Genomic DNA, 27,539 nt, shown 5'->3' with positions numbered 1-27,539 from the left:
GTTTCGAGGATGTGGAAGAGTTGGTGGAGGACCACGATGAAGAGCTAACACTACAGAGCCGCAAGAGCAACAGCTGCAACAGCAACAGACCACAGCTCAGGAAATTGCTTCAGAGTAGGAGGAAGAGAGATGGAGGAAGGTGCCTTCTTCCAAGATTAAGATGATTTGTGCAATGTGGACAAAGGTGCAAACATTTATGGAAGAACTTCACCCTGACAAAACTGTTGCAGGCCATGTTGGCAACATGTACAATGACAATGTTGTGTCCCATTTTAGGGAAGTTTTGAATCAACGCCAGATACAGACCTCTCTGGGACACTTTTTTGAGTGACAGGGGTCCAGTGACTCAAGCTGGTCCTAGTGGCATTAAAAAACAAAGAAGGGCAGTAACCCTGGAAAAGGACTTGGTACCCAAAGTCCTTATAGAGGGGGATTCTCCTTCCAAACAATAGTACACTTCCATCCTCTCCCCTCCTCCCATCTCATCACTCATCATGTCTTCAATAAATGTAAGTGTCATTTCAGTATTGTTTTATTCTGCATGTCTCATTGTTTTCTGTGTAGGGAAATGTATATTTCATGTAAAATTTTTTTTTTTTAATAAATTTGGGTGTCTTGAACGGATTAATTGGATTTACATTATTTCTCATTGGGAAAATTAATTCGGAAATCGTCAGATTCGGGTTTAGTCACTGTCTCTGGAACGGATTATGAAAACCAGGGGTCCACTGTATAGACATTTCCATTAATCCATCTATATTTTTTTTCAAAATTATGTAATAAACACGCTACATAACATATAAACATGATACATACACCCACAATATAAAAACTGACAAATATGAGATTTGTTTACCAAGCGGTTTGTAGTAGTGTCGAAAGAATTAAGTTTTCTCTAGTCAAACATCAGTTACTTAACTGTAGAAAAATATTCCTTTCGTATGCCTTCACTCTATCTATAGCTATTCACGACCCTTGTGGGTTTAGTGCTTCTTTTTTATTATGATAATAATAATAAGCTTCGTCTGTTTGTTTACATAGTACTCTGCGTGGGTGGGGTGGCCGGGTGGGCTGCCCTACCTCCCACACCTGACTTTCTACAAATAAATACTTTTCACCTCTCACCCTACATTAAGACCATTAAGACTACAAATATTTTAAGGTAAGTAATGAGTGTACTGTATATGCATTTTATCACTCCAGGGTGCTTTAACCCTTTCAGGGTTGGTGCTGTACTAGTACGGCTTGCACGCCAGGGTTGGTGCCATACTAGTATGCATAAATTCTAGTGCCTTCAAATCTAGCGAGAGAAAACTGGTAGGCCTACATATGAAAGAATGCATCTATGTGGTCAGTGTGCACAGTATATAAAAAAAAAAATCCTTCAGCACACAGTGCACAATGAGAAAAAAATACTCCGACCGTGTTTTTGCTTTAAAACAGCGACTTTGCAGTGTATTTTCGTATCCTATTTATGGTTGTATTCTAGTTTTCCTGGTCTCATTTTATAGAATGGAAGGCATTACAGAAATTGAGATGATTTTGATTGGTATCACAATGAAAAGTACCTTAACAAAGCATGCCACGCATCCAATACACATCAACTGGTGAGTCTAATAATCTTTCATAAGTGTGCTGATATTATTTATACCATCTCTACACTAATGCAGTAGTCTGCATAACAGTAAATCTTCTATTTTTTTTTTTTTTTTGTGGGAATAAAAATTCAAAGTGGAAAGCAAAAGAAATGTAAGAGGCCTAGGGACGTGACTAATGAAAAGAATTTTTTTTTATTTTAGTGCCAGGAATGTCTGCCTTGTTTATTCTGGACCTTATTTGGAAATTGACATCTTTTGAAATTTGTGAAATTGGCAAAATGCCAATTTCTGGCCACTTTACTGGATATTTGAAATTGGTAAATGGGTGGTTTCTTGTACTCATTTGATAAGAAAAAAATGGAGTTCTAGCAAAATAGTTATGAATTTCGTCAATTGGTACATTGGAATTGGCTGAAAATAGGGCTCAAAGTGGGCGAAATCGCCGATGCGTAAACATTGTCGTGACTGCTAACTTCACGAAAGCATAATTTTTTTTTTTTTGAAAAATTTCCGACCCTGAGAACATGTTTAGGAGAGGGCTTGTCGACCCTGAAAGGGGTTAAGCGTCGTAGTATATTATGTGTGGGTGGGGTGGCCAGGAGGGCTACCAAACCTACCCACACCTGACTTCTTACAATCAATACTACTCACCTTTTGCCCTATATTAACCCTTTGACTGTCGCGGCCGTATATATACGTCTTACGAGGTACCGTGTTTGACGTATATATACTCATAAATTCTAGCGGCTTCAAATCAAGCAGGAGAAAGCTGGTAGGCCCACCTGTGAGAGAATGGGTCTGTGTGGTCAGTGTGCACCATATAAAAAAAATCCTGGAGCACGTAGTGCATAATGAGAAAAAAAAACTCCGTTTTTTTTTTAATTAAAATGCCGACTTTGTGGTCTATTTTCGTATAGTATTTATGGTTGTATACTCATTTTCTTGGTCTCATTTGATAGAATGGAAAACATATTATAGAAATAGAGGTGATTTTGATTGATTTTACTATAAAAAGAACCTAGAAATGGAGCTCAAAGTAGGGGAAATGTTTGATTTTTGCCAATGTTCAAAAGTAAACAAATGATGCCATTGTCCAATAAATGTCCAACTAGCCATTCTAATATGCAGTCATGAATGGGTTGATGTTATTTATACAATTATTACAGTATTGCAGTAGTCTGCATAATAGTAAGTCTTCTATTTTTTGTTTGAATAAAAATTCAAAATAGAAAGCAAGAGTAATATCAGAGGGGCCTGGAGACATGCCTGATGAGCAAAGAAAATGTTATTTTAGAGCCAGGAATGTCTGCATTGTTCATTCTGGACCTTATTTTGAAATTGTCATATTTTTTAGTTTTCGTGAAATTGGCCAAATTGCAAATTTCATACCATGTTATTGGGTAGTTGAAATCGGTAAATGGGCAGTTTCTTGTACTCAGTCGATAGAAAAAATGGAGTTCTAAAGAAATAGCTATGAGTTTGGGCGATTGGAACAATGGAATTAGCTGAAAATAGGGCTCAAAGTGGGTGAAATCACCGATTTGTAAACAGTGCCGAGGTCGCTAACTTCGCGAGAGCATAATTCCGTCAGTTTTCCATCAAATTTTTTTTTTTTTGGTGTCATTACAATCGGGAAAAGATTCTCTATCATTTCATAAGAAAAAATATTTTTTTTTTTAAATTTTGCGACACCAGGAGACACCTCAGGATTGGGGGTTGCGACAGTCAAAGGGTTAAGACTACAAATATTTTGAGGTAAATAATGAGTGTACTGTGTGTGTGTATTTTACATTTTGTTTTTTTAATACCTAGTTCTATTGCTAACTTAACCCTTTTGACTGTTTTGGTTGTATACATACGTCTTACGAGCCACCGTTTTTGATGTATATACACTCAAATTCTAGCGGCTTCAAATCAAGCAAGAGAAAGCTGGTAGACCCACATGTGAGAGAATGGGTCTTGTGTGGTCAATTTGCACCATATAAAAAAAATCCTGCAGCACGCAGTGCATAATGAGAAAAAAAAAAAAACAGTGTTTTTCCAAATAAAATGCCAACTTTGTGGTCTATTTTTGTATAGTATTTATGGTTGTATTCTTGTTTTCTTGGTCTTATTTGATAAGATGGAAAACATGTTATAGAAATAGAGGTGATTCTGATTAGTTTTACTATGAAAAGAACCTTGAAATGGAGCTCAAAGTAGGGGAAATGTTTGACTTTTGCCGATGTTTAAAAGTAAACAAATGTCAATTTCCAATAAATGTCCAAGTAGCCATTCTAATATGCAGTCATGAATGGGTTGACATTATTTATACAATTATTACAATATTGCAGTACTCTGCATTAACAGTAAATCTTCTATTTTTTGTTTGGATAAAAAATCAAGAGTAATATCAGAGGGGCCTGAAGATGTGACTGATGAACAAAGAAAATGTTATTTTAGAGCCAGGAATGTCTGCATTGTTCATTCTGGACCCTATTTTGAAATAGTCATTTTTTAATTTTCGATAATTGGCCAAATTGCAAATTTCTGACCACATTATTAGGTAGTTGAAATCAGTAAATGGGCAGTTTCTTGTACTCAATCAATAGAAAAAATAGAGTTCTAAAGAAATAGCTATGAGTTTGGTCGACTGGAACAATGGAATTAGCCGAAAATAGGGCTCAAAGTGGGCGAAATAGCCGATTCGTAAATACTATTGCCGAGGTCACTAACTTCGCGAGAGCGTAATTCCGTCAGTTTTCCATCAAATTTCGTTCTTTTGGTGTCATTACAATCGGGAAAAGATACTTTATCATTTCATAAGAAATTTTTTTTTTTTTTTTTTTGGGAAATTTTGCGACACCAGGAGACACCTCAGGATTTGGGGTTGAGGCAGTCAAGGGGTTAACCCTTCGGGGGTCGGCAGGTCCTCTCAGAGATTTGTTCTCAGGGTTGGCCAAATTTAAAAAAAAAAAATAATAATTTTTTTCTTATGAAAAGATAGAGAATCTTTTCCCGATCATAATGACATCAAAAGTGCGAAATTTGATGGAAAATTTACGGAATTATGCTCTCACGAAGTTAGCGGTCTCGACGATGTTTATGCATTGGCGATTTTGCCCACTTTGAGCCCTATTTTTGGCCAATTCCAATACATATACAGTGGACCCCCGGTTAACGATATTTTTTCATTCCAGAAGTATGTTCAGGTGCCAGTACTAACCGAATTTGTTCCCATAAGGAATATTGTGAAGTAGATTAGTCTATTTCAGACCCCCAAACATATACGTACAAATGCACTTACTTAAATACACTTACATAATTGGTCACATTTGGAGGTAATCGTTATGCGGGGGTCCACTGTACTAGTCGACAAAAATCATAACTATTTCGCTAGAACTCCATTTTTTCTATCGAATGAGTACAAGAAACCACCCATTTACCGATTTCAACTACCCAATAAAGTGATCAGAATTTAGCAATTTTGCCAATTTCACACAAATTTCAAAAGATGCCAATTTCCGAATAGGGTCCAGAATAAACAAGAAAGCCATTCCGGGCACTAAAAGAACAAGTTCTCTGTTCATTAGTCACATCCCCAGGCCCCTCTTATTATTTCTTTGGCTTTCCACTTTGAATTTTTATTCTTACAAAAAAAATAAGATTTACTGTTATGCAGACTACTGCATTAGTGTAGAAATGGTATAAATAATATCAGCACACTTGTGAAGGAATATTAGACTCACCAGTTGATGTGTATTGGACGCTTGGCATGATTTGTTTACTTTTGAACTTTGGTAAAAATCGAACATTTCTGCTACTTTGAGCTCAATTTCAAGGTACTTTTCATTGTAAAACCAGTCAAAATCATCTCAATTTCTGTAATATGTCTTCCATTCTATAAAATGAGACCAAGAAAACTAGAATACAACAATAAATACCATACGAAAATACAGTGCAAAGTCGCTGTTTTAATCCAAAAACACGGTCAAAGTTTTTTTTTTCTAATTATGCACTGTGTGCTGCAGGATTTTTTTTATACTGCACACACTGACCACAGACCCATTCTTTCATATGTAGGCCTACCAGCTTTTTCTCACTAGATTTGAGGGCGCTAGAATTTAGGTGTACTAGTACATCAAAAACCCTGGGTCGTAAGCCATACTAGTACGTCCGAAACCTGCAAAAGGTTAATATATGTTAGTGTAAACGTGTTATCTGGCATTTATATGCATTTATAAGTGGAAAAAATGGCTTTCTGCTTTCCATCGATGTCTGCTTTACGGCGGTAGCCTCGAACCTAACCTGCTGTGTAAGTGGGGCCCTACTGTACTTATGAACTAATGTAACTCAAAACCCAAAATACAGTGGAACCTTGAAAATCGAACGTAACAAATATCGAACGTTTCGAAAATAAGACCATTTTTTCGGACAAACTGTGTACCAGAAATCGAACGCGTTTCAAATTTCGGACCGCCGGGTACGGGACCTGTCCGCGTCCCCACGCAGGCGCCGTGAACAGTCTAGCTTTGTTTATGCTTAAGTGAACACTAACCTGCGCTCTCATTCACACATCTTACGATTATTTCGTTGTGTTTAGTGCTTGTGGGACTGTGAAATAAGCTGCCATGGGCCCAAAGAAACTTGCTAGTGGTACCCCTGTGGTAAAGAAAGTGAGAAACACCATTGATGTGAAGAAGGAAATAATACAGAAGTATGAGAGTGGTGTGAGACTTGTTGAGCTTGCCAGGATGTATGGGAAAAACAAGTCGACCATCGGTTCTATCCTGGCAAAGAAAGAACAAATCAAGGAAGCTGATGTTGCGAAAGGTGTTAACCCTTTGACTGTTTCAGGCCCCTTTCTGAAACTCTCATTCTATGTCGCTAAATTTTTGAGAAAAAAAAAAAAAAAAAAAAAAATCTGATGAAATGATAGAGAATCTTTTCGCGATGATAATGACACCAAAAGTTCGAAATTTGGTCGAAAACTCATGGAATTACGCTCCCGCAAAGTTAGCAGTCTCAGCGACATATGCGTATCGGCGATTTCGCCGACTTTGAGCCCTATTTTCAGCCAATTCCGTTTTTCCAGTTGACCAAACTCATAGCTATTTCTTTAGAACTCCATTTTATCTATCAGCTGAGTACAAGAAACCGCCCATTTACCAATTTGGACTACCCAATATTGTGGTCAGAAACTGGCAATTTGGCCAATTTCACGCAAACTAAAAAAGATGCCAATTTCAAAATAGGGTCCAGAATAAACAAGGTAGACATTCTTGGCACTAAAATAACATATCCTCTGTTCATTAGTCACATCTCTAGGCCCCTCTTATATTATTATTGCTTTCTATTTTGATTTTTTATTCATACAAAAAAAATACAAAATTTACTGTTATGCAGACTACTGTATTATTGTAAAAATGGTATAAATAATATCAGTGCACTAGTGAAAGAATATTAGACTCCCCAGTTGACATGTATTGGACGTGTGGTGTGATTTGTTTACTCCTGAACATTGGTAAAAATCGAACATTTCCGCTACTTTGAGCTCAGTTTCAAGGTCGTTTTCATCGTCAAAGTAATGAAAATCATCTCTATTTCTGTAATGTGTTTTCCATTTTATCACCTAAGACCATGAAAATGCAAATACATCAATAAATACTATACGAAAATACACCTCAAAGTCGGCATTTTAATCCAAAAAAACGATCCGAGTTTTTTTTTTCTCATTACGCACTGTGTGCTGCAGGATTTTTTTATGTGGTGCACACTGACCACACAGACCCATTCTCTCACATGTAGGCCTACCAGCTTTCTTCCGCTTGATTTGAAGCCGCTAGAATTTTTTTTTTTTTTTTCAACAAGTCGGCCGTCTCCCACCGAGGCAGAATTATCGAGTATATATACGTCTGAAACACTGGCTCGTAAGACGTATATATACGACCAAAACAGTCAAAGGGTTAATATGCTAACCAAAAAAAGACCACAAATAGTTGAAGAGGTTGAGTTGTTGCTGGTGTGGATTAAGGATAAAGAGATTGCAGGTGATAGTGTTTCAGAGACGATTATTTGCGAAAAGGCAAGGAAGTTGCATGCCGATCTGGTACAGAAAACTCCTGGAACCAGTGCTAATAGTGAATTTAAGGCTAGCAGAGGCTGGTTTGAGAGATTTAAGAAGCGTAGTGGCATACACAATGTTGTAAGACATGGTGAGGCAGCCAGTTCAGACAAACGGGCGGCTGAGAAGTTTGCACAGGAGTTTAAGGGGTACATAGACAGTGAACAAATGTTTAATTGTGACGAAACAGGCTTGTTTTGGAAGAAAATGCCAAAAAGGACCTTCATCACACAGGAGGAAAAGGCACTGCCAGGACACAAGCCTATGAAAGACAGGCTTACTCTTTTGTTCTGTGCAAATGCTAGTGGTGATTTTAAAGTGAAGCCTTTACTTGTGTATCATTCAGAAAATCCCAGAGTGTTTAAGAAAAACAATGTCTTTAAGAACAAGTTATGTGTCTTGTGGAAAGCTAATCATAAGGCATGGGTCACAAGAGAAATTTTCAAAGAGTGGGTCAGTGAAGTGTTTGGCCCCAGTGTGAAAAAATACCTCCAGGAAAAGAAATTGCCACTCAAGTGCCTCCTGTTAATGGATAATGCTCCTGCTCATCCTCCAAACTTATTAGACCTCTTGTCTAAGGACTTCAGTTTTATAAAAGTGAAGTTCTTGCCTCCTAACACCACTCCTCTCCTCCAGTCCATGGACCAGCAGGTTATTTCTAACTTCAAAAAACTCTACACAAAAGCAGTGTTTGAAAAGTGCTTTGAAGTGACCACAGACACTAAGTTGACCCTAAGAGAGTTCTGGAGGAATCACTTCAACATCTACAATGCCATAAGCCTTATAGGTAAGGCTTGGGAGGGAGTGACTTCCAGGACTTGGAACTCTGCTTGGAGACAATTGTGGCCAGATTGTGTCCAAAAGAGGGATTTTGAAGGGTTTGAGGCTGACCTTGACCCTGACCCAGCTCACCCTCTGCCTGTTGTGGACTCTATTGTGGCATTGGGGAACACCCTGGAGTTGGAGGTGAGTGGTGAGGATGTGGAAGAGTTGGTGGAGGACCACAGGGAAGAGCTAACCACTGAAGAGCTGCAAGAGCTTCATCTGGATCAGTATCAAACCACAGCTGAGGAACTTGCTTCAGAGGAGGAGGAAGAGGGAGTGGATGGGGTGCCTTCTTCAAAGATTAAGGAGATTTGTGCCAAGTGGAATGATGTCCAAATGTTTGTGCAGAAGTACCACCCTGAGCAAGCTGAAACAAGCCATTTTTGCAACAAGTTCAGTGACAGAACCATGTCCCATTTAAGGGAAATGTTAAAGAGGCGCCAGAAACAGAGGACTGTGGACAGTTATTTTGTGAGACAGGGGTCCAGTGACTCTCAAGCTGGTCCTAGTGGCATTAAAAGAGAGAAGGGAAGTAACCCCAGAGAGGGCTTTACCTGAAGTCCTCATGGAGGGGGATTCTCCTTCCAAACACTAACCCCAACTCCCTCTCTACTCCTCCCTATCTTCCAGATGCCATCACCTAACTTCAATAAAGGTAAGTAAAAATGTTATTTTATATTTTATATTATATGTATGTATTATTTTATATGTTATTATTTTTTTTTTATTATCACACCGGACGATTCCCACCAAGGCAGGGTGGCCCGAAAAAGAAAAACTTTCACCATCATTCACTCCATCACTGTCTTGCCAGAAGGGTGCTTTACACTACAGTTTTTAAACTGCAACATTAACACCCCTCCTTCAGAGTGCAGGCACTGTACTTCCCATCTCCAGGACTCAAGTCCGGCCTGCCGGTTTCCCTGAATCCCTTCATAAATGTTACTTTGCTCACACTCCAACAGCACGTCAAGTATTAAAAACCATTTGTCTCCATTCACTCCTATCAAACACGCTCACACATGCCTGCTGGAAGTCCAAGCCCCTCGCACACAAAACCTCCTTTACCCCCTCCCTCCAACCCTTCCTAGGCCGACCCCTACCCCGCCTTCCTTCCACTACAGACTGATACACTCTTGAAGTCATTCTGTTTCGCTCCATTCTCTCTACATGTCCGAACCACCTCAACAACCCTTCCTCAGCCCTCTGGACAACAGTTTTGGTAATCCCGCACCTCCTCCTAACTTCCAAACTACGAATTCTCTGCATTATATTCACACCACACATTGCCCTCAGGCATGACATCTCCACTGCCTCCAGCCTTCTCCTCGCTGCAACATTCATCACCCACGCTTCACACCCATATAAGAGCGTTGGTAAAACTATACTCTCATACATTCCCCTCTTTGCCTCCAAGGACAAAGTTCTTTGTCTCCACAGACTCCTAAGTGCACCACTCACTCTTTTTCCCTCATCAATTCTATGATTCACCTCATCTTTCATAGACCCATCCGCTGACACGTCCACTCCCAAATATCTGAATACGTTCACCTCCTCCATACTCTCTCCCTCCAATCTGATATTCAATCTTTCATCACCTAATCTTTTTGTTATCCTCATAACCTTACTCTTTCCTGTATTCACCTTTAATTTTCTTCTTTTGCACACCCTACCAAATTCATCCACCAATCTCTGCAACTTCTCTTCAGAATCTCCCAAGAGCACAGTGTCATCAGCAAAGAGCAGCTGTGACAACTCCCACTTTGTGTGTGATTCTTTATCTTTTAACTCCACGCCTCTTGCCAAGACCCTCGCATTTACTTCTCTTACAACCCCATCTATAAATATATTAAACAACCACGGTGACATCACACATCCTTGTCTAAGGCCTACTTTTACTGGGAAAAAATTTCCCTCTTTCCTACATACTCTAACTTGAGCCTCACTATCCTCGTAAAAACTCTTCACTGCTTTCAGTAACCTACCTCCTACACCATACACTTGCAACATCTGCCACATTGCCCCCCTATCCACCCTGTCATACGCCTTTTCCAAATCCATAAATGCCACAAAGACCTCTTTAGCCTTATCTAAATACTGTTCACTTATATGTTTCACTGTAAACACCTGGTCCACACACCCCCTACCTTTCCTAAAGCCTCCTTGTTCATCTGCTATCCTATTCTCCGTCTTACTCTTAATTCTTTCAATTATAACTCTACCATACACTTTACCAGGTACACTCAACAGACTTATCCCCCTATAATTTTTGCAATCTCTTTTATCCCCTTTGCCTTTATATGTATGTTACTTTATATGTATGTAAAACTGTAATTAATCTCTACAGAATGTATTTTTTGTGTGAATATTTTTGGGTTTCTGAAACTGATTAATTGTATTTCCATTATTTCTTATGGGAAATATTGATTCGAATTTCAGACTTTTCGAAATTAGAACTAGCTCCTGGAACAGATTAAGTTCGATTTTTGAGGTTCCACTGTACATGGTTTTATGGTAATTCATTCCAAAACCCATAATTGTATGCTCAGATATAACTTGTAAACACTTCTTTCATCCACTACTCTATTATACACAATAACAAGTCTTTCCATCTCTGATAATTTCTCTGCCTTTTTTGCTAGCACAGATTCATCAGCCACTTTAACCCCTTGACTGTCGCAACCCCCAATCCTGAGGTGTCTCCTGGTGTCTCAAAATTTAAAAAACTTATTAAATGATAGAGAATCTTTTCCCGATTGTAATGATACAAAAAAAAATAAAAAAACAAAGTTCGATGGAAAACTGACGGAATTACGCTTTCGTGAAGTTAGCGACCTAGGCAATATTTACAAATCGGCGATTTCGCCGACTTTGAGCCCTATTTTCGGCTAATTCCATTGTTCCAGTCGACCAAACTCATAGCTATTTCTTTAGAACTCCATTTTTTCTATCGATTGAGTACAAGAAACTGCCCATTTACCGATTTCAACTACCCAATAACGTGGTCAGAAATTTGCAATTTGGCCAATTTCACGAAAACTAAAAAATATGACAATTTCAAAAGGTCCAGAATGAACAATGCAGACATTCCTGGCTCTAAAATAACATTTTCTTTGTTCATCAGTCACATCTCCAGGCCCCTCTGATATTACTATTGCTTTCTATTTTGAATTTTTATTCAAACCAAAAATAGAAGATTTACTGTTATGCAGACTACTGCAATATTGTAATAATTGTACAAATAATGTCAACCCATTCATGACTGCATATTATAATGGCTAGTTGGACATTTATTGGACAATGACATCATTTGTTTACTTTTGAACATCGGCAAAAAATCAAACATTTCCCCTACTTTGAGCTCCATTTCCAGGTTCTTTTTTAGTAAAACCAATCAAAATCACCTCTATTTCTATAATATATTTTCCATTCTATCAAGTGAGACCAAGAAAACGAGTATACAACCATAAATACTATACGAAAATAGATCACAAAGTCAGCATTTTAATTAAAAAAATCTGTCAGTTTTTTTTTCTCATTATGCACTGCATGCTGCAGGATTTTTTTTATGTGGTGCACACTGACCACACAGACCCATTCTCTCACATGTGGGCCTACCAGCTTTCTCCTGCTTGATTTGAAACCTCTAGAATTTATGCGTATTAATACACATAAATTATCCGAAACACTGGCTCAGAAGACGTATATATACGACCAAAACAGTCAAAGGGTTAAGTCACCCTGCCTTAGTGGGATGTGGCCAGTTCGTCTAGAAAAAAAAAAAGTAATATTTTTACAAGTACAGGATACAACTATTTTTTTTTTTTTTTTTTTTTTTCAACAAGTCGGCCGTCTCCCACCGAGGCAGGGTGACCCAAAAAAGAAAGAAAATCCCCAAAAAGAAAATACTTTCATCATCATTCAACACTTTCACCACACTCGCACATTATCACTGTTTTTGCAGAGGTGCTCAGAATACAACAGTCTAGAAGCATAAACATATAAAGATACACAACATATCCCTCCAAACTGCCAATATCCCAAACCCCTCCTTTAAAGTGCAGGCATTGTACTTCCCATTTCCAGGACTCAAGTCCGACTATATGAAAATAACCGGTTTCCCTGAATCCCTTCACTAAATATTACCCTGCTCACACTCCAACAGATCGTCAGGTCCCAAGTACCATTCGTCTCCATTCACTCCTATCTAACACGCTCACGCACGCTTGCTGGAAGTCCAAGCCCCTTACCCACAAAACCTCCTTTACCCCCTCTCTCCAACCCTTTCGAGGACGACCCCTATTACAGTATACAAATAACCCACACATAGGAGAACTAAACTTATGGTGATGTTTTGGTCTGACTTTCATCATTAAATATTCACTAAATTGCAGTGCAACATTTCCACATTAACCCTTTGACTGTCGCGGCCGTATATATACGTTTTACGAGGTGCCGTGTTTGACGTATACGTATATACTCATAAATTCTAGCGGCTTCAAATCAAGCAGAAGAAAGCTGGTAGGCCCACATGTGAGAGAATGGGTCTGTGTGGTCAGTGTGCACCATATAAAAAAAATCCTGGAGCACGCAGTGCATAATGAGAAAAAAAAAACTCCGACCGTTTTTTTTAATTAAAATGCCGACTTTGTGGTCTATTTTCGTATAGTATTTATGGTTGTATTCTCGTTTTCTTGGTCTCATTTGATAGAGTGGAAAACATATTACAGAAATAGAGGTGTTTTTGATTGATTTTACTATAAAAAGAACCTAGAAATGGAGCTCAAAGTAGGGGAAATGTTTGATTTTTGCCAATGTTCAAAAGTAAACAAATGATGCCATTGTCCAATAAATGTCCAACTAGCCATTCTAATATGCAGTCATGAATGGGTTGATGTTATTTATACAGTTATTACAGCATTGCAGTAGTCTGCATAATAGTAAGTCTAATATTTTTTGTTTGAATAAAAATTCAAAATAGAAAGCAAGAGTAATATCAGAGGGGCCTGGAGACGTGACTGATGAACAAAGAAAACGTTATTTTAGAGCCTGGAATGTCTGCATTGTTCATTCTGGACCTTATTTTGAAATTGTCATATTTTTTAGTTTTCGTGAAATTGGCCAAATTGCAAATTTCTGACCACATTACAGTGGACCCCCGCATACCGGATGCCTTGCATAACGGACAATCCGCATACCGGACGCTTTGATCGCTAAAATTTTGCCTCGCATACCGCCCAAAAACCCGCTCAGCGCCCTTCGTCCGAGACGCGTCCAATGTGCGGCCTGAGCCAGCCTCATATGTTCCGCCGGTGCCATTGTTTACCAGCCAGCCTCCGCGGTAACATTCAAGCATACAATCGGAATATTTCGTATTATTACAGTGTTTTCGGTGCTGTTTCTGGAAAATAAGTGACCATGGGCCCCAAGAAAGCTTCTAGTTAAAACCCTACAGCAATAAGGGTTAGAATTCCAATAGAGATGAAGAAAGAGATCATTGATAAGTATGAAAGTGGAGTGCGTATCACCGACCTGGTCAGGTTGTACAAGAAACCCAAATCAACCATCTCTACTATTGTGGGGAACAGAAAGGCAATCAAGGAAGCTGTTCTTGCCAAAGGTTTAACTGTGTTTTCGAAACAAAGATCGCAAGTGATGGAAGATGTTGAGAGACTCTTATTGGTGTGGATAAATGAAAAACAGCTAGCAGGAGATAGCGTCTCTCAAGCGATCATAAGCGAAAAGGCTAGGAAGTTGCATGAGGATTTAATTAAAAAAAGGCCTGCAACTAGTGATGATGTGAGTGAATTTAAGGCCAGCAAAGGTTGGTTTGAGAGATTTAAGAAGCGTAGTGGCATACATAGTGTGATACGGAATGGTGAGGCTGCCAGTTCGGACCACAAAGCGGCTGAAAAATATGTGCAGGAATTCAAGGAGTACATAGAAACTGAAGAACTGAAACCTGAACAAGTGTTTAATTGTGATGAAACAGGCCTGTTCTGGAAGAAAATGCCAAGCAGGACCTACATTACTCAGGAGGAAAAGGCACTCCCAGGACATAAGCCTATGAAAGACAGGCTTACTTTGTTGATGTGTGCCAATGCTAGTGGTGATTGCAAAGTTAAGCCTTTATTAGTGTATCACTCAAACTCCCAGAGCGTTCAGGCAAAAGAATGTCCTCAAGGATAATTTGTGTGTGCTGTGGAGATCAAACAGTAAGGCATGGGTCACTAGGGACTTTTTCTATAACTGGTTACACCATGCATTTGCCCCCAATGTCAGAGATTACCTAACTGAAAAGAAATTAGAACTTAAGTGCCTCCTGGTGTTAGACAATGCCCCTGGTCATCCTACAGACGTGGCAGAGCGACTTTATGGGGACATGAGCTTCATTAAGGTGAAGTTTTTGCCTCCTAATACCACTCCTCTCCTGCAGCCCATGGACCAGCAGGTTATTGCAAACTTCAAAAAACTGTACACAAAAGCTCTGTTTGAAAGGTGCTTTGTAGTGACCTCAGAAACTCAACTGACTCTAAGAGAGTTTTGGAGAGATCACTTTAATATCCTCAATTGTATAAACCTTATAGGTAAGGCTTGGGAGGGAGTGACTAAGAAGACCTTGAACTCTGCTTGGAAGAAACTGTGGCCAGAATGTGTAGACAAAAGGGATTTTGAAGGGTTTGAGGCTAACCCTGAGAGGAGTATACCAGTTGAGGAATCAATTGTGGCATTGGGGAAGTCCTTGGGGTTGGAGGTTAGTGGGGAGGATGTGGAAGAGTTGGTGGAGGAGGACAATGAAGAACTAACCACTGATGAGCTGATAGATCAACTTCAAGAGCAAGAGGCCAGACCTGGGGAAACTGGTTCAAAGGAGGGGAGAGAGAAATTGAAGGAATTGCCTACTTCAAAGATTAAGGAAATGTGTGCAAAATGGCTTGAAGTGCAAACCTTTTTTGATGAAAATCACCCTCACACAGCTATTGCAAGCCGTGCTGGTGACTGTTACAATGACAATGTTGTGAACCACTTTAGACAGATCATAAAGGAACGAGAGGTACAGGCCACTATGGACAGATATGTTGTGCGAAAGAAGTCCAGTGACTCTGAAGCTGGTCCTAGTGGCATTAAAAGAAGAAGGGAAGTAACCCCAGAAAAGGACTCAACACCTCAAGTCTTAATGGAAGGGGATTCCCCTTCTAAACACTAACACTCTCTCTCCCCTCCTCCCATCCCATCAATCATCATCAGATCTTCAATAAAAGTAAGTGTCATGTAATTGTGCATGCCTTTTTCAGTTTGTGTGTACTAAAATTAACATTTCATGTGGTAAAAAAAATTTTTTTTCATACTTTTGGGTGTCTTGCACGGATTAATTTTATTTCCATTATTTCTTATGGGGAAAATTCATTCACATACCGAACATTTCGCATAACAGCCAGCCCTCTTGCACGGATTAAGGTCGCTATGCGGGGGTCCACTGTATTAGGTAGTTGAAATCAGTAAATGGGCAGTTTCTTGTACTCAATCGATAGAAAAAATGAAGTTCTAAAGAAATAGCTACGAGTTTGGGCGACTGGAACAATGGAATTAGCCGAAAATAGGGCTCAAAATGGGCGAAATCGCCGATTTGTAAACAGCGCCGAGGTCACTAACTTCGCAAGAGCATAATTCCGTCAGTTTTCCATCAAATTTCGTTTTTTTTGGTGTCATTACAATCGGGAAAAGATTCTCTATCATTTCATAAGAAAAAATAATTTTTTTTTTTTTAAATTTTGCGACACCAGGAGACACCTCAGGATTGGGGGTTGCGACAGTCAAAGGGTTAATGTTTCTCAAATGTTGCACAAATGCCTCATTCAACTGTCTCCCTTCCCTTCACACTTTTGTGTTACTGGTTAGCAGTCACAAGTCAGACAGAAATGTCGTCGTAAGTTTCATTCTCGTGCGTGTGCGTGCGTGTGCGTGCGTGCGCGTGCGTGTGTGTGTGTGTGTGTGTGTGTGTCTGTCTGTCTGTCTTACTTGTGCAGTGTTCCAGTCATGTACAGAGCCTTTTTATTCTTTCTCAACCATTACATTATCATCTTTTCCCATATAAACATGATTATATATTAAATGCTTACAAAATGGTATCCAGAATAGGACAGTAATACAGTATAATTATGCTTATCCAGAATAGGACAGTAATACAGTATAATTATGCTTATCCAGAATAGGACAGTAATACAGTATAATTATGCTATTTTAATTTTCTGGTCATGCATGATATCTCATGTTTACTATTATATGCTAGGTACCTTATGTAATCAGGGAATAAGACACCAGAACACATAATTACTGTATGAATGCTAGAGAAAGAAATTAAATGAATAAGGACCAAAATACACCTTCATTAATGTTTTTAACTTTCTTAACACAAAGACTAACTCTGCCCCCCCCCCCCAAAAAAAAAAAAAATCTTACAAGTTCAGCAAATAAAGACAACACAGAGGTATATAACAAATATTCCACATAAAAAATGGCAACAATGAAGATAAAACAAACTGACCTCCCTGATGGCGTTAGTGACCTGGGCTCGATACAGACCCACAGAAGACCCGGAGAGAGGTGCCACAACGCCAGATGGCATCACTGATGACAAGCCAGAAGCTGGAGCAACACTCACTCCATTCTGAAAATCAGAACCATAGAAATTTATTTTGAATTTGAATATAATTATTTTAACCCTTTCACTGTCAGTGACTATGCTTACAAGCCAGTGTTGGTGGCATATTAATACCCCAAAATTCTAGCAGCTTCAAATCTAGCAGGAGAAAGCTGGTAGATCTACATGTGAGAGAATTGGTCTGCGTGGTCAGTGTGCGTAGTATAAAAAAAATCCTGCAGCATGCAGTGCATGAGAAAAAAAAAACGACTATGTTTTTGGATTCAAACGCTGAATTTGAGGTGTATTTTCCTATGGTATTTATGGATATATTCTCATTTTCTTGGTCTCATTTGATAGAATGGAAGATATATTACAGAAATAGAGAGGATTTTGATTGGTTTCTTAATGAAAAGAACCTTAAAATTGAGCTCAAAGAAGCGAAAAGGTTCGATTTTTACCAATGTTCAAGAGTAAACAAATGACATGACCATCTAGTGTCCCCCCAACTGGCCAGTCTAATATGCAGCCACGAATGGGTTGATATTTATACAATTATATAATAATGCAGTAGTCTGCTTAGCAGTAAATATTCTATTGTGTGAATAAAATTTCAAAATGGAAAGCATGAGCAATATAAGAGGGGCCTGGAGATGTGACTAATGAACATAGAAAATGTTATTTTTGTGCCAGGAATGTCTGCAATGTTTATTCTAGACCCTATTTTGAAATTGGCATCTTTTGAAATTTGTGTGAAATTGGCCAAATTGCTAATTTCTGACCATTTTATTGGGTAGTTGAAATTGGCAAATGGGCAGTTTCTTGTACTCAATTGATAGAACAAATGGAGTTCTAGAGAAATAGCAATGAGTTTGGTTGACTGGACCAATGGAATTGACCGAAAATAGGGCTCAAAGTGGGCGAAATCGCTGATGCGTATATATCGAGACCACTAAATTTGCGAGAGCGTAATTCCTTAAGTTTTCCGTCAAATATCATACTTTTCGTGTCATTACCATCGGGAAAAGATTCAATATCATTTCATAAGAAAAAATTTTTTTTTTTTTTAAATTCTTTGGCACTGAGAGCAAGTTTGTGAGCAGGGGTCTCAACAGTGAAAGGGTTAAACCAGATATTGGCAAAGTTTTTATAGAGAAGGACCACAATGTAAATATTTAAGACTTCAGGGGCCATGATAACATGGTAAAATTAAGGATACGTATACAAGGTTACATTTTCAAATTTATATATCATAATACAGATATATTCTACATGGGGAAGTGAAACAGAATTCTTCCTCCGTAAGTCATGGGTGTTGTAAGAGACGACCAAAATGCTGGGAGCAAGGGGGCTGGTAACCCCCTTCTCCTGTATACATTACTAAATTTAAAGAGAAACTTTTGCTTTTCTTTTTAGGTCACCCTGCCTTGGTGAGATATTGGCAAAGGGCATGCATAGTTCCTTTGAATAAAAGCAAAGAGGACAAAAGGAATGTAAAATTATAGGGAAATAAGCCTGTTGAGTATATCTGGAAAGGTGTATGGTAATTATTACTAAAAGAATTAAGGGTAAAACAGAGAACAGGATCACGGATCAACAAGATCAAGTGTTTAAAGTGAAGCACTAAGTGAACATTTTTTGTTGCATCTATGGATTGGGAAAAGGCATATGATAAGGAGAACAGGCAACAAATGTGGCAGATGTTGCAAGTGTATGGAATAGGTAGTAGGTTACTGAAAGCAAGAGGTTTTTATAGGGATAGTGAGGCTCTGGTTAGGGTATGTAGTAGAGAGATTATTTTCCGATAAAAGCAGGCCTTAGACAAGGATGCATGATGTCACCATGTTGAACAATGAAAACCTACCCCTATAGCATGCATTGTTCTAGAACAATGAAAACCTACTCAGATAGCATGCATTATCTAGAACAAGGGTTGGCAAACTGGGGCCCATGGGCTGCATGTCGTGCGCAGCAACTTCAAATATTTATAATAGTAAAACTAATGAACCCTCACTGTAAGTCACTTCAGTCACTTATTCAGTCATTTATATTTATTTATTAGATTGATTTTTTCTTGGGCCCTCAAAAAATGTGTAAAACATACAATGTGGCATCTGTAGTGAAAAAGATTGGAGACCCCCAATCTAGGATAATGAAAACCTATTCCTATAGCATGCATTGTTCTAGAATAATGAAAGCTTAACTTGGGCTGGAAGGCCACTTAGAACATCTCAAACTTACAACCTTGACACACCCGACCTCTACCATTAAAACTGTTTACTTCTCATATCCATTACATACTCGAAAAATGCCCAATTGTGGGTGAAATGTTGCATCAATAAAGGATTCAATTGCACCAAGCTTGAGGAACAGGTACTTTTTTTTTTATCACATAATAATATACACATTTTATTCCTATCACTGTGAAGCAGCCAATGAATTTGTTTCAAGAGGCAAATATTCCCTTGTTTAACCGTTTCAGGGTCCAGACGCCCAATCTGAAACTTGTCCACAGGGTCAAAAAAATTTCCAAAAAATTGTTAATTTTTCTTATGAAATGGTAGATAATCTTTTTCTGAAGGTAATAAAACAAAAAGTACAAAATTTAATAGAAAATTGACAAAATTACGTTTTCGCAAATTTTGCTGTCAATGACATTTACGTATCAGTGATTTTACCCACTTTGACGCCTATTTTTTGCCAATTACATTGTTTCAATAGACCAAATTCTTAGCTATTTAGCTAATATGCCTTTTCTTTTACCAACTGAGCACAAGAAACTGCCCAATCAACTACTTCAACTACCCAATAGTGTGATCAGAAATTGGTAATATGGCCAATTTCACACAAATTTCAAAATAGGGTTCAGAATAAACAGAGCAGGCATTCCTGGCACTAAAATAACACTTCCTCTGTTTGTTAGTTACGTTTCCAGTATTTACACATGAATTCCATTTTGATTTTTTATCCACACAAAGAATGTTTATTCACACCAAAAAATAAAAGATTTACTCCCATGCAATATTGCAATAATTGTACAAATAATATCAGCGCATTTATGAACGCATATTAGATCCACTAGTTGAAGTGTATTGGACGTGTGATGCTAATTGTTTACACATCGAACATTTCTGCTACTTGAGCTCAATTTCATACTATTTTCAGTCCTAAAACCAATCAAAATCATCTCTATTTCTGTAACATATTTTCTATTCCATCACATGAGACCAAGAAACTGAATACAACTATAAAAACCATACAAAAATACACCACAAAGTTGCTGTTTGAAACCAAATAAAACGGTCACAGTTTTTTCTCATTATGAACTATGTGCTGCAGGATTTTTTTTTTATATGGTGCACACTTACCACATAGACCCATTCTCTCATATCAAGGCCCAATTTACCACTCACAGCTTATCCGAGTGAGCTGAGTTCATCACATAGTATTGTGGCATGGACCCTGCCTTTAAACCCGTAGAACAATGACACGGACCCTCAAATGGTCAAAATTACAAGTGCTACTGTTGAAGCTTAAGCACTTGTGTGTGTAGCCACTCAAAATATCCCCATTCTGCATTATTTCACACCAGTACTCTTAATACTAACATTTCATTTTACTTAAGCCAAAACATTTACCAGATCTAACTACCTTAACTAATCACTTACAGATTGTCTTGCAGCAACGGGCAGGTACTCTGGCATGTTGGCAGCAATAACATCATCTGTAAATTCTAGTCCCATATAATCATCAAGAGCAGGATACAGGAGAGCTAGGCCAGACTGCAAATAAGAATAAATTTAACATTTAGAATAAGTGGAAGGAACAATACTGCATTGTGTACAGGGAATGAGTAATAATTCTAATTCATAAATTGTTTTAGCACTTTCAATGAAGCAACTTGGTGTGAAAACCTGCTTTGAAATACACGTTTTTTTTTTTATCATATTTCCCACTTATGCTGTTAGCAAATATGTACCATTCTCATTACTGTGACTTCTTATGTCTATCCTCTACCTTCAAGACATGGGGGAAACAACTAAAACAAAAAATGGATGGAAAAGAATTCTGCACAGCAACTTTAAAAATATAATTAGATTAGTGACTAACACCATTAAACTAATTTAATACCTTAGCCTGTGCCTGTGGAGGATGGAGAGGGTAAGGGGGTGGGGCATGGTGAGCATCAGACACAGGAGGGGCAGAGGCAGCACTCCCACCTTGTGAAGCAATCATCTCATTTACCAGCTGGGCCTGAGCCTGCAAAGTCAAATGAATAAATCATTAACTGTCATAATTTTTAAGCAAAAATGTGCATCCATCAATAAATAAGCCATTGAAAAGCATTGTACCAGAGACAAATGAACAATGCATATTATGTATATTTATTTTTTATTTTATTAACACACTGCCCAATTCCCAAGGCAGGGTGGCCCCAAAAAAGAAAAACTTTCACCATCATTCACTCCATCACTGTCTTGCCAGAAGGGTGCTTTACACTACAGTTTTTAAACTGCAACATTAACACCCTTCCTTCATAGTGCAGGCACTGTACTTCCCATCTCCAGGACTCAAGTCAGGCCTGCCGGTTTCCCTGAATCCCTTCATAAATGTTACTTTGCTCACACTCCAACAGCATGTCAAGTATTAAAAACCATTTGTCTCCATTCACTCCAATCAAACACCCTCATGCATGCCCGCTGGAAGTCCAAGCCCCTCGCACACAAAACCTCCTTTACCCCGTCCCTCCAACCTTTCCTAGGCCGACCCCTACCCCGCCTTCCTTCCACTACAGACTGATACACTCTTGAAGTCATTCTGTTTCGCTCCATTCTCTCTACATGTCCGAACCACCTCAACAACCCTTCCTCAGCCCTCTGGACAACAGTTTTGGCAATCCCGCACCTCCTCCTAACTTCCAAACTACGAATTCTCTGCATTATATTCACACCACACATTGCCCTCAGCCATGACATCTCCACTGACTCCAGCCTTCTCCTTGCTGCAACATTCATCACCCATGCTTCACACCCATATAAGAGCATTGGTAAAACTATACTCTCATACATTCCCCTCTTTGCCTCCAAGGACAAAGTTCTTTGTCTCCACAGACTCCTAAGTGCACCGCTCACTCTTTTCCCCTCATCAATTCTATGATTCACCTCATCTTTCATAGACCCATCTGCTGACACGTCCACTCCCAAATATCTGAATACATTCACCTCCTCCATACTCTCTCCCTCCAATCTGATATCCAATCTTTTATCACCTAATCTTTTTGTTATCCTCATAACCTTACTCTTTCCTGTATTCACTTTTAATTTTCTTCTTTTGCATACCCTACCAAATTCATCCACCAACCTCTGCAACTTCTCTTCAGAATCTCCCAAGAGCACAGTGTCATCAGCAAAGAGCAACTGTGACAACTCCCACTTTATGTGTGATTCTCTATCTTTTAACTCCACGCCTCTTGCCAAGACCCTCGCATTTACTTCTCTTACAACCCCATCTATAAATATATTAAACAACCACGGTGACATCACACATCCTTGTCTAAGGCCTACTTTTACTGGGAAATAATCTCCCTCTTTCCTACATACTCTTAACTTGAGCCTCACTATCCTCGTAAAAATTCTTCACTGCTTTCAGTAACCTACCTCCTACACCATACACCTGCAACATCTGCCACATTGCCTATCCACCCTGTCATATGCCTTTTCCAAATCCATAAATGCCACAAAAACCTCTTTAGCCTTATCTAAATACTGTTCACTAATATATACTATGTATACATATATTAAAATGTACTGCTCCATAACCTGTGTCAATATATATATTAAGAATTAGGATTAATCTGCCTGAAAAGCCTAGGCATGCCAGTGGCCTTTGTAATTAATATTTTATATACGTAAACCACACATTGTAAGCTTTGCAAGGAAATAAATATTTTCATTTTCATGTACTGTATAAACTATCCTCTACAAAAACAGTACAATAATAGTGCAGTGTACAGTTCTGTTCTATGCTGTACTTTCATTTGCCTCCTACAATGAACACTGCACTGCACTATTAATACTTCCACTGTGTATTATATGTCTTATTAGAATAATACTGATGTGTGACATTATAATTACAACAATATAGATGCAATGATTTACAAATCACTAACATGTTAGGACATATCAGATATAAAACGTTAAGATTCCAAACGAATTCATACAAGTTAAAATATATTCTGACAATAACTCCAGTGTACAATGTACATACATATTGCATGTTGAGACATTCTGCACAACAGATGATAAAATCTAGAAGAGAAAGCATTCATGTTGAGACTTCTTAAATTGATAAAGCATAAATACTCAATTCAGAAGAAATAGTTAGGCATTCTGTTTTTGGCAGTGAAGGTGTCAACACAGGATCATAACAAGTAAAGGCATATATAAAGTTAGACTGGAAAGAGTCTGGGGAAATAAAAGATGACAAAGGTAATAAACAGAAGACACACTGCAGTCAAAAAAAATACGTCTAACTGAAGAAAACGTAATTAATTTGCTAAGAAAAACTTCTGGGATAATAAGCGCCTTGAGGAGGATACAAATGACACAAAAATACCCAGTGAAACCAGTGTGCCAGGGACCATTCAAGTTCAAGAGAAGTGAAAGTTCATTATCTAATTGCTCTGTTGAATCCATTGCCTTACTCTTTTAGTACAGAAAATAGACAGATTTGGGCACACAACTACTGAACTAAAACAGAATTTATTAGACCTGAAGTTTGCAAGTGCTTTTTATGCCTGTAAGATCCCTAATATTGATCTACATTCCAGTAATGATTTAAATTTGAATTACGCTACACAGTATTAATGCATACAGTAACAGCAGTGCAGCACAGTATTGGTACTTTTTACTGCATCTTTGACCAACCTATAAAAAACATCAATAAAATATTAAGAGCTAAATTACTATAACTTTGTATCAAGACCATAATAAATGAAAGTTTTAAAGTTAAGGTGCCAGGTTAGGCCTTGGTTTTTTAAAACTAAAAAAGCCAGCCAGGGCAGGTAACTGAGTACCTACCTGGAGAGCTATTCATGAGAGCCCTGGCTACACTGCCACACATTTTAAAAATGAAGAACTATTTACTAGAAGAACATCTTCCGTCCATTAAAGCAAGGATCATACAATATTTGAAAATATAAAGGGTTACAGTGAGGTATCTTATATTTTGTAAATTCAAGTAATTTCTCAAATAAGAAAACTTAACTCAAACAATTATCACATTCGACAATATCAAACACAATGCTGACTTGTACAGCATACCAATGTTGGCAAAAATTTAAGGGCTTATTACATTCTGGATCATATTATTCTTGGCAAAGAAAAATGTTAATTAACCCTTAAACTGTGTCCAACATACTAGTATGCAACTAACTAGTATGTGCCCAACATACTACTACTACTACATAATTTTTCGTAGCTTTAGATCTGCCACTTGTCAATGTTTCTTTTTACCTCAGCACAATTGTCTTCTACAATATCTTTATACTACCTTTGAAAATATATACGGTCAGGAGAGTCAACACGGTGCATTATGGTTAACTACATAGGTGATGACTGACTGACCCACTAGTGTACCTAACTAGCATAAGTAAACAATGAAATCATTAGCTGTTGTTCCACCACCAGCTTCCCTACCAGCAAACGGTGTGGAAGTGGCACAAAGACAACCATTAATTCTAAATTTATTATAATTTCAGTGGAATTCAGCCACAAAGTACACTAAGTAGATTTAGCCCAGGTTAAGATAAAGATTTTATTTCTTGGCAAAGGATACAATGTGTAATTACAATTTTGATTTGTTAAATACAAAGAAAGCCACTATCATAACAGGGCATTTTGGGCAGACTAATCCTAATACTCAAAAACTACTCAAGTCTAGACAGTTTAAGAGTGGTTATCTTTTTAATTATTCGTTATTTTATCTTAATACTAATGCGCGATAGTCACAGTTGAAGGTTTATAAGAACAATAATCTTGATGTTGCACACAACGAATAACATTACAAATAATAGTTCAAACAGTACTATTTTAACCCCTAAATGGTCCAAAAGTGTATATATGTTCTTATGCGTAGCGCCCCAAGCGTATACATACATTTAAATTTTCCTGCCTCCAAATCTGGCACGACTGGCCTGAGATGCCTGGTCAGCATAGAGTGGGTCTTAACACTCGGTGTGCACCATATTAATTTAACTGGTGCCCCCACAAGTTGAATTGAGTGCCAGCCAGAGCAAACAGTGTGGCAAACACCAAGGATTCACTGATGTAATGTCATATTAACACTCCCCTTTTAAGAGGAAAGTGATGTTAACCCCAAGTGTACGGTCTGTCTATCTCTGTCTATTTATCTCTATGTCTGTGTCTATCTGTCTCTGTCTATCTCTGTGTCTCTGTAAATCTGTCTCTGTATCTGTCTCTATCTGTCGTTGTCTATCTCTTTTTATCTGTCTCACAGGTACACTCAAATACAATTATACATAGCATAAATTACCTAGGATAACCTAAAAAATCCTAAGTCCTGTACTGTGCTTGTAGATATAATGCATATGAATACCTGTTGGTTTACAGTGGCTCTCTCTGAGACAGAGAGACAAGTAGACAGAGACATAATCAGAGACAGAGATACCAGCTCATCAAATGTCATCATTTATCTCTGCACCCTCACTGGTGCCCATCAAATGTCATAGCTTATCTCCTCTTATCTCTGCACTATCTCATCTTATCTCTGCACCCTTGCTGGCACCTACCCATCAAATGTCACCCCATATCTCATCACTGCCCTCCTGGATGCTTGTCACATTGCTTCAAGGGAGCTTCTTCCTTCCTCCTCCTCCTCCTCCTTCTATACTCCCATGTATCCAAAACATTGCTGGGACCTATAAATACTTTGTATATATTCCTAGACAATAGTAAATGACCAAGGCAGGTGTAAATGTCCACCTTTCAATGTGTTTGTGACAATTTGAGTACAATTTCAGTACCTAATAATTATCAGAAAATAAAAATTGTATAAAATATAAAAATGAGGAAAAAATGGTATATCAGCAATTTGCCGTCAGGTGAGCATTAAGTTTGCAAAGACATAAATAAATAAATAATAAAGTGCCAACTTTGCAGCCTCATATCTCAGTAAGTACTGACCCTAATTTTTTTTTATTTTAATCCTATTACACTTAGAAAATTTTTCTCTGTATTTCAATGGAAAAAAAAGATTTTTTTATTTTTCAAAATATTCGGGGCACTGGGCAAGGGAACTTGTATATGCCTTTGGACTGTTTAACCCTTTGACTGTCGAAGGGCCAAATCCTGAAGTTGCTTCTGGTGTCGCAAAATATTCGAAAAAAAAAAAATTATTTTTTCTTATGAAATGATAGAGAATCTTTTCCCGATTGTAAAGACACCAAAAAAAACGAAATTTGATGGAAAACTGACGGAATCACGCTCTCGCGAAGTTAGCGACTTCGGCGATATTTAAAAATCGGCAATTTCGCCCACTTTGAGCCCTATTTTCGGCTAATTCCGTTATTCCAGTCAACCAAACTCATAACTATTTCTTCAGAACTCTATTGTTTCTATCGATTGAGTACAAGAAACTGCCCATTTACCGATTTCAACTACCCAATAACATGGTCAGAAATTTGCAATTTGGCCAATTTCACGAAAATTAAAAAATACGACAATTTCAAAATAAGGTCCAGAATGAACAATGCAGACATTCCTGGCTCTAAAATAACATTTTCTTTGTTCATCAGTCATGTCTCCAGGTCCCTGTGATATTACTCTTGCTTTTTATTTTGAAATTTTATTCAAACAAAAAATAGAAGATTTACTGTTATGCAGACTACTGCAATACTGTAATAATTGTAAAAATTACATCAACCCATTCATGACTGCGTATTAGAATGGCTATTTGGACATTTATTGGACAATGACATCATTTGTCCACTTTTGAACATCGGCAAAAATCAAACATTTCCTGTACTTTGTGCTCCATTTCCAGGTTCTTTTTATAGTAAAATTAATCAAAATTACCTCCATTTCTATAATATAGTTTCCATTCTATCAAATGAGACCAAGAAAACGAGAATACAACCACAAATACTATACGAAAATAGACCACAAAGTCGGCATTTTAATTAAAAAAAACGGTCGGAGTTTTTTTTTTCTCATTATGCACTGCGTGCTCCAGGATTTTTTTTATGTGGTGCACACTGACCACACAGACCCATTCTCTCACATGTGGGCCTACTAGCTTTCTCCTGCCTGATTTGAAGCCGCTAGAATTTATGAGTATATATACGTCAAACACG

The 27,539-nt window shown here is 38.1% G+C and overlaps 1 protein-coding gene across 3 annotated transcripts in view; it reads right to left on the bottom strand.

Annotated features, from left to right (window-relative positions):
- LOC128699128 (syntenin-1) overlaps window positions 1–27,539 on the bottom strand; it is an 80,141-nt gene that overhangs the window by 39,082 nt on the left and 13,520 nt on the right. For all 3 annotated transcript variants that reach the window (XM_053791667.2, XM_053791668.2, XM_053791669.2), the window contains exons 3-5: window positions 21,299–21,427; window positions 20,836–20,949; window positions 17,072–17,194 (exon numbers count right to left, since the gene is read on the bottom strand). In XM_053791667.2, the coding sequence (XP_053647642.2) occupies window positions 17,072–17,194; window positions 20,836–20,949; window positions 21,299–21,427 (366 nt within the window). The remainder of the gene's footprint in view (window positions 1–17,071; window positions 17,195–20,835; window positions 20,950–21,298; window positions 21,428–27,539) is intronic.

Source organism: Cherax quadricarinatus, chromosome 54 (assembly GCF_038502225.1).
Source record: "Cherax quadricarinatus isolate ZL_2023a chromosome 54, ASM3850222v1, whole genome shotgun sequence".
Lineage (NCBI taxonomy): Eukaryota > Metazoa > Arthropoda > Malacostraca > Decapoda > Parastacidae > Cherax > Cherax quadricarinatus.
The sequence above is the reverse complement of the archived record's forward strand: the minus strand, read 5'-3'. Positions and strand labels throughout refer to the sequence as shown.